The sequence below is a fragment of the Bombina bombina genome, chromosome 2 (genome assembly GCF_027579735.1).
Source record: "Bombina bombina isolate aBomBom1 chromosome 2, aBomBom1.pri, whole genome shotgun sequence".
Lineage (NCBI taxonomy): Eukaryota > Metazoa > Chordata > Amphibia > Anura > Bombinatoridae > Bombina > Bombina bombina.
Window position 1 is genome coordinate 464,417,542 of NC_069500.1, and position 14,410 is coordinate 464,431,951.

A 14,410-nucleotide genomic window follows, 5' to 3' on the forward strand; every position below is an offset into this window, starting at 1 on the left:
CGTTGGCTAACAACCCGGCCACAGCCACTAGCAGGGGGTGTCAATCAACCTGCTTGTCCGCTGCTTCAGAGCAGGCGGACAGGTTATGGAGCAGCGGTCCATCAACACGGGACATCAAGCTCCGTAAAGGGCTTGATAAATATGCCCCATTATGTAAACACTGCTCTCATCTAGTGCTCAAAAGCATTCTTGAAAAACTGCTGCTGTATAGTTCTCCAGACACTTGCATGCTGTCTACTTAGCTATTCTCTTTAACAAAGGATACCAAGAACAGAAGTAAATTGGAAACTTTCTTAAAATTGCATACTTTATATGAATCATTAAAGAAATTGGTTTGGGCGTTTCATAACTCAGCTATTACATCCAAATTGTATCTAAACCAGAAAAGGCTAGAGAAGTGTTAACTTATGTTAAGTGAATGCTAGAAAACTGCTGAAGCAGTGCTGTATGGCTGAATTAAAGGGGCATTAAACTTAAAATTTAATTCCTGATAAAAGCCTGGACTTCAAATGGAGTGCAACCGATAGTACAGGGTGCGTTAACCGATATCCTGCTCTAAGAATAACGCAAATATGGTATTACAAGTAAATGGTAAAACATTATTTACCAGAGAACCTTAATGAGGCCATCATTTTTTTAGTGCGCCCTATGCTTTAAATTGGATAGTGCAGGGTGCACTATAATCATTCATATTGCAAGTGGTGAGATATGTGCTCGAGTGCAACACATAATAGTTCTGGAAAATGTAACGTTCATGGAGACCTGAAGTAAAGTATTAAGACTTGAACATATGATTCACACACATTTATACATAGAACATGGAAATGAATGGGGGTTTTTTGGAAAGTGATTTAAAGAAATATGGTATATGACAAAGTGTTGTATATGTATGTGTATGCGTATATATCTCTATTTATGTGTATGTGTGTGTACATATGATTGTGTACGTATGTATGTGTAAGTTTAGCTTCATACGTATGTACATATATATGTGTATGTATGTGTAGGTTAATCTACATATGTATGTGTATGTATGTATATGTTTGTACATATGAACATGTATGTGTATATATCTCTATGTGTATGTACATATGATTGTGTACGTATGTATAGGTGTAGCTACATATGTATGTACAAATATATATATATATATATATATATATATATATATATATATATATATATATATATATATATATGTATGTGTAGGTGTAGCTACATATGTATGTATATGTTTGTACACATGCACGTGTATGTGTATATATCTCTATGTGTATGTACATATATATGTGTAGGTGTAGGTGTAGGTGTAGGTACATTTGTATGTGTACAGTGGGTATTGAAAAAAATCACCCCCTTTGAAAATAATCACATTTTGTTGCTTTGCAGCCTGAAATAAAGACAGACACAGTTTTTGTTTATCCAGTTGTAATTACTCAGTACAACTTATAACATCCAAGACAATTTGAAAACAGAATCACTGAGTTGGGAAAAGGATCACCCCCTTGTGTCAGTATTTTGTTGAACTTTAATTATAGCCTTTAGTCTGTTCGGATACGTCTCTACTAACTTTGCAATATTTGCCAACTCTTCTGTGCAGAACTGCTCCAGTTCCGTTACATTTGATGGTGACCGTTTGTGGACTGCAGTCTTCAAGTCATGCCGCAGATATTCAATGGGGTTTAAGTTTGGGCTCTTACTAGGCCATGCAAGGACATTCACCCTTTTCCCCTTCAACCACTGTGTGGTCATTTTTGCTGTGTGCTTTGCCTCATTGTCATGTTGGAAGGTAAACCTTCTTCCCTTTAAAAATTTCCTGGCAGAGGGCAGCAGATTTTCCTCAAGAATTTGACGGTATTTTGCCCCATCCATTATTCCTTTTATCCTGACAAGTGCTCCAGTGCCTGCTGCAGAGAAACAGCCCCATAACAGGATATTACCACCTCCATGCTTTACTGTAGGTATGGTGTTATTTGGATGGTGAGCTGTATTGGATTTCCTCCACACATATTGTTTGGTGTTGAGGCCAAATAATTCAATTTTAATCTAATCTGACCATAACACCTTTTTCTATGTGGCCTCAGAATCTCCTAGGTGTGTTATGGCAGAGCTCAGTCGTGAGGGTCTGTGTTGTACCAAATACCTTCCACTTCTTAATAATAGACTTCACTGTGCTTCTAGGCATTAATAAAGCCTTTGATATTTTCTTGTATCTATCTCCTGACTTGTGCCTGTCCACAACATTATCGCAGAGATCTTTTGACAGTGTCTTGCCACCCATAGTTAATTGTTTGCTTCAGTTGCACTACCAGGGACTGAGATGCTCCAGGAAACCTATTTTCATGCTGAGCTAATCAATATGCCCACAGCTGATCACAGATGAAGGTCAAATGGCTTTGTGTGTGAGGTTGAGAAGGTGATTAGCTACACCTGATTGAGTTTACAAGTGATTCTGTTTTTGAATTGTCTTCATTTTTGCCTGATATGTTGGTGGTATATCTTTCACTTGGATGTTATAAGTTGCACTGAGTAATTACAACTGGATAAACAAAAACTGTGTCAGTCTTTATTTAAAGGGACAGTCTACACCAGAATCGTTGTTGTTTTAAAAGATAGATAATCCCTTTATTACCCATTCCCCAGTTTTGCATAACCAACAAGGCTATAATAATATACTTTTAACCTATGTGATTATCTTGTATCTAAGCCTCTGCAAACTGCCCCTTTATTTCAGTTCTTTTGACAGACTTGCAGTCTAGCCAATCAGTGCCTGCTCCCAGATAACTTCACGTGCACAAGCACAGTGTTATCTATATGAAATACGTGAACTAACACCCTCTAGTGGTGAAAAACTGTTAAAATGCATTCTGAAAAGAGGTGGCCTTCAAGGTTTAAGAAATTAGCATATGAACCTCCTAGGTTAAACTTTCAACTAAGAATACCAAGAGAACAAAGCAAAATTGGTGAGAAAAGTAAATTGGAAAATTGTTTAAAATTGCATGCTCTATCTGAATCATGAAAGTTTATTTTGGCCTAGACTGTCCCTTTAAGGCTGCAAAGCAGCAAAAATGTGATTATTTTCAAGGGGATGATTCTTTTCAATACCCACTGTATCTATGTATATGTTTGTACATATGTACGTGTATGTGGATGTGTGTGTACATATGATTGTGCATGTATGTATGTGTAGGTGTAGCTACATATGTATGTGTATCTATGTATGTGTAGGTACATTTGTTTATGTATGTACATATATATATATATTTTGAAGTATGTATGTGTAGCTATATATTTATGTATCTATGTATGCGTAGCTACATATGTTTATGTATGTATGTATGTAGATCAAAAAATAAATAAATAAATTAAATATTTGTGTTTATATATATATGTTTGTTTATACCTATACATACACAAAATTATGATAATTATGGTTAACCTATAAACCCAACAGCTAATAGCTGTATTATTAATGGCAATAAAATGTTGCATTAGAGAGCAAAGTTCCAAAGCTCAATTACTAGCTATTATGGAACTAAAGACTAACATTATAAGTCAACTTAAAAGGTACCTAAACACTGTCATAGAAAGCTTAACATTAGCTAAAGATGAATAATGGAGAGAAAAATACATTAATGTAATGGTAAATAAAACATTGAATAAATGTGTATATTGGGACTTGATATTTATTGGGACTTGATATTTAGAGATTTCAAGATATGGAAAAGATATCATTATAATAATTATTGATTGTCAACTGTAGCAACACCAATGACTATAGTAATAATAGAGGGTATAAGAAGTATATAGAGTATTTAGAGTATTTACTAGGAACAGGATAAATGCAGGTTAAGTGCAAAGTTAGGACAGGCCGCTGCACAGGAGGGAATAATTGACCCAGGGCAATAGAAATATCTATTGCCAGTAATTTATTAAAGGGACAGTATACACTCATTTTCATATAACTGCATGTAATAGACACTACTATAAAGAATAATATGCACAGATACTGATATAAAAATCCAGTATAAAAATGTTTAAAAACTTACTTAGAAGCTGTCACTTTGGCTCTGTTGAAAAGGTAGCTGGAAAGCCCACTGCAAGTGGCAAATAAGACACTCCCCCCCCTCCCCCTTCTTTTGCATATGAAAAGACCCTTTACACAAACAGGAGCAAGCTGGAGTAGGTAGTCGAGCGTATTCACATAAAACTTTGGGGCTTGGTTAGGAGTCTGAAAATCAGAGCAATGTTATTTAAAAATAAGCAAAACTATACATTAATTAAAAAAAAAACTTTATGGGTTATATACATAGATTATCTACAAAACATTTATGCAAAGAAAAAATGAGTGTATAATGTCCCTTTAAGTCATATTCTGAATTTAAACCTGTAGGTACACGAGTTTGTTATTTAAAAATCCTCTTGGGGGGCAAAGCACTCTTTCAATAGCCTGCCACCTAAGCAAATCTACACTTTTCTGATGACACTTCGCAAAGTGTTGCACCAATGGTGTAGACGCTGCACCAGCCTGTATCGTGGAGAGATGATTGCGAATGCGCACCTTTACCTCAGTAGTCGTGAGTCCAACGTACTGTAAATGGCACGTAGTGCAACTCAACACATACACAACATACGTAGAAGTGCATTTGAGACAGGACTGTATAGCAAAAGTCTCCCCTGTGACTTCGGACTTAATACTGTCAGAGGGTAAAACAAATTCACACACCATGCATTTATTTCGGCACTTGAATATGCCTCTGTGTGTAAGCCAAGAACTCTGCTTTTGGTTGGTTTTAGGTAACACTGAAGGAAATAGTAGATTACCCAATGTGGTTGTTTTCCTATAGGAGCAGCGTAAACCTTGGGCAATACAATGCTCAAGCTTATCAGCCGCTAGAAATGAAAAATGTTTTTTAACTATTTTGCAAATTTCTGTATATTCCTGACTAAATTCTGTAACAAAAGTTACTCCTTTATGTTCATTGATGGTTTTAGGATTATCAGTTACACTTGTCAAACCCAAAACCTTTGACCTCTCAAGGCCATCTACCTGTTCCCTGGCCTCTTTAATGACCTTAGCACTGTACCCTCTATGTTTTAGCCTGTTAGTCAAATCTTGTGACTGTTCAGCACATTTGTTCGGTAAAGAACAGTTACGTTTGACCCGAATAAATTGGCCCTTTGCCACAGCAAAGGGTACGTGCCTAGGATGGCAACTCTGTGCATGTAGGAGGGTATTCCCGGCTATGGGCTTCCTGTAAATCTCTGTCTCTACTCTTCCATCCTCCATACCTGTAATCGTGATATCCAAAAAAATTAATCACATTTCCCTGTAGTTCACTGGTAAACTTTATTCCAATATTATTAGAGTTCAAGTGTGCAATGAAAGACATGAACTGTGACTCACTCCCACTCCACACGAGGAGCAGGTCATCTATATAGCGGCCATAAAAGTAAATAAATTCTCTAAAGGGGTTCCCATCTCCATAGACGTGGGAAAGCTCCCACCAACCCATAAATAGGTTGGCATAAGAGGGGGCAAACTTTGCCCCCATAGCTGTCCCACGTCTCTGGCGATAGAAACCATCCTCAAAAGAAAAATAGTTGTGCGTAAGCAAAAATTTAAGAATTCTAAGAATGAAACGCTTGAACTCAATAGAAAAATCAGAATAAAATTCCAAAAAGAAATTGACCGCTACTAGACCCTCCTCGTGTGGAATGGAGGAGTATAGTGCGACCACATCAATTGTGGCCCACTTGTAACTATTGTGTTGCCATTTCAGATGCTCAAGTGTGCAAATGACATCCTTAGTGTCTTGGATATAGCTATACAGATTCTGAACCAGGGGTTGCAGAAGGCTATCCACCTATTGTGAAACATGTTCCATCAGTGAACCAATTCCACTGACTATAGGACGTCCCCTATCGTCCTCAAGGGATTTGTGCACCTTTGGTAGATGGTGGAAGATGGGCACTACCGTAAGGTCCACCACTAGAAACTCAAAAGTTTTCCGATCGTAATGCCCATCATCCAATCCATCATGCAGTATGTCCAAAAGCTCCCTTTTAAAATCAGTGGTAGGGTCCCTAGAGAGGGGAATGTAGTCTTCAATATTGTTAAGTTGACGCAAAGCCTCATTCACATACTCCAATCTGTGCAAGACCACGACTGAGCCCCCCTTATCAGCTGTACGTATGACTATGTCATGATTCTCTTGAAGCTCTTTAAGGGCAGCTCTCTCTGGTCTAGACAGATTGGGGGCTTGATACCCAACAGAGTTTTTAAGTTTAACTAGATCACGTTCTACACGTTTGAAGAAAGTCTCCAAAGTGTTACCCCTTGTATGAATAGGGTAGAACAGTGATCTGTTCTGGAAACCACTGGATGCATTAATACTTTCTCTGTTAGTATCAGTCAGGGTGTCTCTAGACAAACATTCCATATTAATTACATCACAGGTTTCACTAAATGTTAATTTGCTAGTACGTAAAACATGTGTAAATGAATTCGTGTCAGAATCCACTCTACTACCTGAATAATCAGGTGATTCAGTATAAAAATGTTTCTGTAAAGTCATGTTACGTATTAGTTTGTTAACATCAAGGATTGTATTAAATATGTTAAAATGGTTAGTGGGTGCAAAATTTAGGCCACGGCTTAGGAGAGAGATTTGTGAATCTGTGAGTGTAAACTTAGACAGATTTATAACATTACTTATTTGTACTTCTGCTTCCCTCTCTGGCCCCTCAGATGATAATGTCCCTGGCCTGTTTGACCTATCCCGGTACGTTGAGGAGGGAGAGAAAAAACCTGCTCTATCTTTCTCTGATCATCAGCAGAAACATGTGTTTGCATTGCCATAGCACCAACACTTTCTTCCACATAATTAGATGCAAAGCTCTTATTGGTAGCTGCTTGAAACTGGTGATGATCAGAGGACGCCAAAGCATGTGTGTTCTGTACTAATACTTGATGACCATTTTTTAAAATACCTTTAGGGGGTTCCTCTCCACTAGATGCACCAGTTTCCTCTCCTGACTCAAAGTCAGTATCTGAATATGTTACTCGCTTGACCTCTATATTATGTGTAGGTGCTTGACCTTTAGTTTTGTTACTGATATTATTACGTCTATTCCTAAACCTCCCCCTGTTCTGCCTTCTGTATGCAGCCTTGTCTGAACGCTTCCATGAATATACTGTGTTGTTGCTATAATCAGTCTGATCCCTTACAAATTTTGTGTGTTTAATTTCAAGAACTGAATCTTTCACTTTTGCTACAAAGGAGGAGATTAGATTTGTAAGAGGTTAACAACAACATTAAGCGTACTGAGCAATCAGACAAAATATCATTCCATGTGCCAATAAACACAGTGTCAGTAACATCAAACGTGGGAAATTTGTTCAATCTTAACCCACGTGGTATGATCTTAAGTTTAATATATGTCTCTAATGTCCATATGTCCCACTGGAGCTTATGCTCCCTGATCAAAAGTTTCTCCATTTCTTCAAATAAAGCTGACAATGAATAATTGGATTTGTCTGTAGAGAAAATTCTCTCAATTTCCATAGAAGTACAGTCTCTTTCAGAAACAGGCAATAAAGAGTAAAAATGTGTGACCTCCATGGAGCCTAGATAATGGACAGCTCAGGTTATAGGATAGAAACAGTGAAGTGCAACTGGGCAAGGCACTTAATGAAAATTAGTAGTAAAGTAAAGTTCACTGTGACTATCCTTGAGTTCACTCAAATACTGATATTATAAAACAAAGTTCAAATTCCAGAGGATAAATGTCCTTAAGCGAACAAACAAACAAATAAATATATTTATTGTCGGAATTGTATCCTGCAGATGCCCCCTATACACGCCTCACAATAACCTCCTGTGTGGAAGCAGTTAACTTCAGGGCTCATGAAATTGCCATAGAGAGATCACAAGTCACAATCACTACCAGTGTAGGAGTAACAAACAATTTGGAACTTTGCTCTCTAATGCAACATTTTATTGCCATTAATAATACAGCTATTAGCTGTTGGGTTTATAGGTTAACCATAATTATCATAATTATGTGTATGTACAGGTATAAACAAACATATATATATATATATATATAAACACAAATATTTAATTTATTTATTTATTTTTTGATCTGTCATTTAATATAAGTACATATCTTAACGGAGTTGACAACAGGCTATATAAATTTATATAAGTACCCATAGGGTTATTCTTTCTCACAATGTGTTATTTGATTTTACCCAATCAAGGTGATCCTGGTGCCTTTTTAAGTGGCTCAGGTGTATTGTCCTTTAGCTATGATTACGGCCTGAGGGCCGAAACAGGTTAGCGTACTATTCGTTGTGATGTACCCGTGCTGACCTCTGGAGTGTTTTAAACTTGTTCAAATAAAGACTGTGTTTTTACTACTACAAACCGCTGTCTGCAATATCTCTTCTTTGCTGTTTATTATTTTTCTGGGCTGCAGCAGCGGTTTCAGGACGTGAGCTCCAAAGTTTCCTAGAGGATTTCCATGCAAGTGCTAATACCTGTTCCGGATTGGTCCACGGATACCACGTGTTGAGAGACGGCCGGAACACACCCCCTCCCGCATAGTGGGACGCTTCACAGAGACGCTGCAGTGTTCACCAAGCGGGCTCCAAGAGTTTGCCTTTGCCCATACAGGACTTCAACGAGGAGCCATTGGAGGAAGGGATGATCAAAGCACCTTTGAGGTGGTGAGTTGAGGCGGTAGTGCCTCTTGGGAACACGGTTTCCCTTGATTCTCATCCTCCGTCTGTGTTGTCTGAATGCTTATGGCAATTGTTTGTTACTCCTACACTGGTACTGATTGTGACTTGTGATCTCTCTATGGCAATTTCATGAGCCCTGAAGTTAACTGCTTCCACACAGGAGGTTATTGTGAGGCGTGTATAGGGGGCATCTGCAGGATACAATTCCGAGAATAAATATATTTATTTGTTTGTTTGTTCGCTTAAGGACATTTATCCTCTGGAATTTGAACTTTGTTTTATAATATCAGTATTTGAGTGAACTCAAGGATAGTCACAGTGAACTTTACTTTACTTATATATATATATATGTATGTAGGTGTAGCTATATATGTATGTGTATCTATGTATGCGTAGCTACATATGTTTATGTATGTACATATATATATATATGTATGTATGTGTTTATGTATGTGTTTGTACATATGTACGTGTATTTGTATACATCTCTATTTATGTTTATGTATGTGTAGGTGTAGCCTGAAACGATGGGCCTCCAAAGCAGTATCCGCTGCTTGATAAACAGACCCCATAGTTTGAAAAAAGTGCAAATAAAAACATTTTGGGGTAACATACAATGTTTACATGCAATGCAAGAAATTAAAATGAAATATAATTAATAATAAACCAAATAGGATTCAATAAACAATTGATTCAGAGATTAAATGAGATATTGTGGGTCTGCTACATATTGGTTTTAATATTATTTGGAATAGTGTAATGAAATAACTAAACTGGTTCATATATGCATATGACACAAATTAGCCTTTGTCTAGCCAATAAATACACTTGTCTCTTACCTATCCTGCAGAGACGCATTGCATCTAAAAGCTGTGCTCCTGCAAGCTGAGTTCTTACAGTGGGGACATCAATATGAGCATTAATTGGATCTCCTGCTGCTCTTCTGCACAGTTGTAAGGTTTTGCATTCCGTGCCATCCATTCCCAGTCTGGGCACCAGACAGTGTACAAAATGTATCTGGGACCGTTTTAGCAAATTCATCAAAGCATCCTGGGGCAAAGAAGGAAACCAGAAAATTAAATTGTGTAAGATCATTTTATGTTATAATAATTTCTTATTTCTATGTATTCTGTATTTTCCCCACAGATGTAGAACAAACATTTCCACAAAAATGTAAATTCTGGTAACAATATGAATCAACACATCAAAAAAATTTAAATAGTAAAAGACACTACAACAAATATAAATTGTCATGTTGGAACTGTAGAATTTTAGGATTTCAGTGAATATTTAACCCTACTAAAATAAGTATATCTGATGGTTTTGCACATATAGGTTTGGATATATACAGAATATATATAGGAATATCTTTTTAGAAATATATTGAACATATTCCCCTATGTGCAGAACATTGGAATGTGAAATATTTACAGTAAATACAGAATATAACAATTTATCAAATATGAAAAAAAGTTTTTACATGTTTTCATTTACTTGACTGCAAAGGGCTCCAATTCACTTATATTTATGTCTATATATTTGTATTTATGTGTTTATATGTGTAAATATGTCTGTAAATACATATACACATATAAATACATAAATACATATGTACACACATATAGGGGCAGAATTATCAAGCTCTGAATGGAGCTTGATGCCCCTGTTTCTGCACGAGCCTTCAGGCTCGCTGGAAACAGTAGATATGAAGCAGCCGTCTAAAGACCGCTGCTCAATAACTTGTCCGCCTGCTCTGAGGCCGCAGACATCAATCCGCCCGATCCTATACGATCGTGCTGATTGACACCCCCTGCTAGTGGCCGATTGGCCGCGAATCTGCAGGGGGCGGCATTGCACAAGCAGTTCACCAGAACTGCTTGTGCAATGATAAATTCCGACAGCGTATGCGGCCGGCATTTATCGATGTGCGGAGGAAATTATACGCTACATTGTATCATGTCCGCTCGCACTTTGATAAATTGGCCCCATAGACATATATATATATATATATACACATACATATTTACATATGCATATGTATGTATCTCTATGTTAAAGCCCTTTGCCGTCTTCTTTTCTCTAACACCTGAGACCTCATATCTTTGAGCCCTTAAAACTTTTTTGTGCAACATTTTTTTAAATAATTTTTATTAGATAACGTTATAAATGTAACTATACTTTGTAATGTATTTTTAATGTGTTTTGTGACACTTTTTTGTTTCGCAAAACAGTTAGCCACACATCTGAAGTTGCGCTAACCCAATCCACATTAACTTCAATTGCGCTCAAGCGATCATGTTTACTTTCAACTTGTAATACGATCAGAAAACCTGACGAGCGCAAGCAGCTGCGATAAACCCCTTATTACTTGTACGTAACTGTTAATGTGCCTCTCTAAGGGAGCCAATAGCAAAAGGCATATATGTACAGCCATCAACCAGCAGCTAGCTCCCAGTAGCGCAATGCTGCTCCTGAGCCTGCCTAGGAATGCTTATAAACAAAGTATACCAAGAGAGCAAGGCAAATTATATAACAAATGTACATTGGAAATTTGTTTAAAATTGAATATTCTATCTCAATCATGAAAGAAATATTTTGGGTTTCATGTCCCTATAACTACGTTTAACGCTATTTTCACCTGTCAAGTGCTATAGACAGAGCAAGGAGAGAGTTAAAGAGACATGAAAGTAAAAATGAATTATTCAGAGTATGCAAATTTAAGATATATTTTCAATTTACTTAATTGCTGCTCTGGGGCTTACACATCAGTCCATTGTTTCCCTAGATAGTTTTTGGAGAGCAGTGTCTGACATGCAAGCTTGCAGCAAGGGAAATAATTAAAGGGACAATGGGTCTTTTCATATGCAGCTGAGGGGGGAGTATCTGCTCTTCCTGCTTTCTCAGCCCCTTTTACTGGGTGTCCAGCCTAACCTCATAAATGGTGCTAAACTGGGAGCTTCTAAGTAAGTTTTTAATAGGTTTTATACTGGATTTATATATCAGTATCTGTGCATATTCTTCTTTATAGTAATGTCTATTACAGGCTGCTATATACAAATTGGAGTACACTGTTACTTTAAAGACGCACGGCTAGATTTAGAGTTTTGTCTGTAACGACCCGCGTAGCTAACGCTAGCTTTTTTCTGGCCGCACCTTTAAAATAACTCTGGTATTGAGAGTCCACAGAATGGCTGCGTTAGGCTCCAAAAAAGGAGCGTAGAGCATATTTAACGCAATTTCAACTCTCGATACCAGAGTTGCTTACGGACGCGGCCAGCTTCAAAAACGTGCTCGTGCACGATTCCCCCATAGAAAACAATGGGGCTGTTTGAGCTGAAAAAAAACCTAACACCTGCAAAAAAGCTGCGTTCAGCTCCTAACGCAGCCCCATTGTTTGCTATGGGGAAACACTTCCTACGTCTGCACCTAACACTCTAACATGTACCCCGAGTCTAAACACCCCTAACCTTACACTTATTAACCCCTAATCTGCCGCCCCCGCTATCGCTGACCCCTGCATATTATTTTTAACCCCTAATCTGCTGCTCCGTACACCCCCGCCACCTACATTATCCCTATGTACCCCTAATCTGCTGCCCTAACATCGCCGACCCCTATATTATATTTATTAACCCCTAATCTGCCGCCCCCAACGTCGCCTCCACCTAACTACACTTATTAACCCCTAATCTACCGACCAGACCTGAGCGCTACTATAATAAATGTATTAACCCCTAATCCGCCTCACTCCCGCCTCAATAACCCTATAATAAATAGTATTAACCCCTAATCTGCCCTCCCTAACATTGCCGACACCTAATTTCAAGTATTAACCCCTAATCTGCCGACAGGAGCTCACCGCTATTCTAATAAATGTATTAACCCCTAAAGCTAAGTCTAACCCTAACACTAACACCCCCCTAAGTTAAATATAATTTAAATCTAACTAAATAAATTAACTCTTATTAAATAAATTATTCCTATTTAAAGCTAAATACTTACCTGAAAAATAAATCCTAATATAGCTACAATATAAATTATAATTATATTATAGCTATTTTAGGATTTATATTTATTTTACAGGTAAATTACAACAATTTTAAACTAATTACACCTACTCTAAGCCCCCTAATAAAATAACAAAGACCCCCAAAATAAAAAAATGCCCTACCCTATTCTAAATTACAAAAGTTCAAAGCTCTTTTACCTTACCAGCCCTGAACAGGGCCCTTTGCGGGGCATGCCCCAAAGAATTCAGCTCTTTTGCCTGTAAAAAAAACACATACAATACCCCCCCAACATTACAACCCACCACCCACATACCCCTAATCTAACCCAAACCCCCCTTAAATAAACCTAACACTAAGCCTCTGAAGATCTTCCTACCTTATCTTCACCATACCAGGTTCACCGATCGATCCAGAAGAGCTCCTCCGATGTCATGATCCAAGCCCAAGCGGGGGGCTGAAGAGGTCCATGATCCGGCTGAAGTCTTCATCCAAGCGGGAGCTGAAGAGGTCCATGATCCGGCTGAAGTCTTCTATCAACGGCATCTTCAATATTCTTTCTTCAGGATCCGTGTTCATCCCGCCGACGCGGAACATCCATCTTCACCGACGACTTCCCAACGAATGACGGTTCCTTTAAGGGACGTCATCCAAGATGGCGTCCCTCGAATTCCGATTGGCTGATAGGATTCTATCAGCCAATCAGAATTAAGGTAGGAAAATTCTGATTGGCTGATGGAATCAGCCAATCAGATTGAGCTCGCATTCTATTGGCTGTTCCGATCAGCCAATAGAATGCAAGCTCAATCTGATTGGCTGATCGGATCAGCCAATCGGATTGAACTTGATTCTGATTAGGGGCAGCAGATTAGGGGTACATAGCTATAATGTAGGTGGCGGCTCTTTGCGGTCGGCAGATTAGGGGTTAATTATTGTAGGTAGCTGGCGGCGACGTTGTGGGGGGCAGGTTAGGGGTTAATAAATATAATATAGGGGTCGGCGGTGTTAGGGGCAGCAGATTAGGGGTACATAAGTATAACGTAGGTGGCGGTCGGCAGATTAGGGGTTAAAAAAATGTAATCGAGTGGCGGCGATGTGGGGGGACCTCGGTTTAGGGGTACATAGGTAGTTTATGGGTGTTAGTGTACTTTAGAGCACAGTAGTTAAGAGCTTTATGAACCGGTGTTAGCCCAGAAAGCTCTTAACTACTGACTTTTTTCTGCGGCTGGAGTTTTGTCGTTAGATTTCTCACGCTTACTTCAGACACGACTCTAAATACCGGAGTTAGAAAGATCCCATTGAAAAGATGGGATACGCAATTGACGTAAGGGGATCTGCAGTATGGAAAAGTCGCGGCTGAAAAGTGAGCGTTAGACCCTGACTCCAAATACCGGCGGTAGCCTAAAACCAGCGTTAGGAGCCTCTAACGCTGGTTTTCACGGCTACTGCCAAACTCTAAATCTAGGCCTAAGTGACTGGAGAGTATTCAATTATTCATTCCACTAGTCCAGCCAATACTTCCCATGCAAATTAAATGTGACTACAAACCATCCACATTAACTGAACAAATCCTCTGTCATAACTGAATAACTGAAAGAGATAAGGTCAGCTCTAGAATCCATGAATCCATAATGTATTCACATATCAAACTTAT

The 14,410-nt window shown here is 38.3% G+C and overlaps 1 protein-coding gene across 1 annotated transcript in view; it reads right to left on the reverse strand.

Moving 5' to 3' along the window:
• The window catches only part of MYO18B (myosin XVIIIB), a 1,229,288-nt gene that overhangs the window by 745,208 nt on the left and 469,670 nt on the right, over window positions 1–14,410 (reverse strand). Inside the window, exon 21 of the mRNA XM_053702090.1 lies at window positions 9,589–9,799. Coding sequence (XP_053558065.1) covers window positions 9,589–9,799 — 211 coding nt within the window. The remainder of the gene's footprint in view (window positions 1–9,588; window positions 9,800–14,410) is intronic.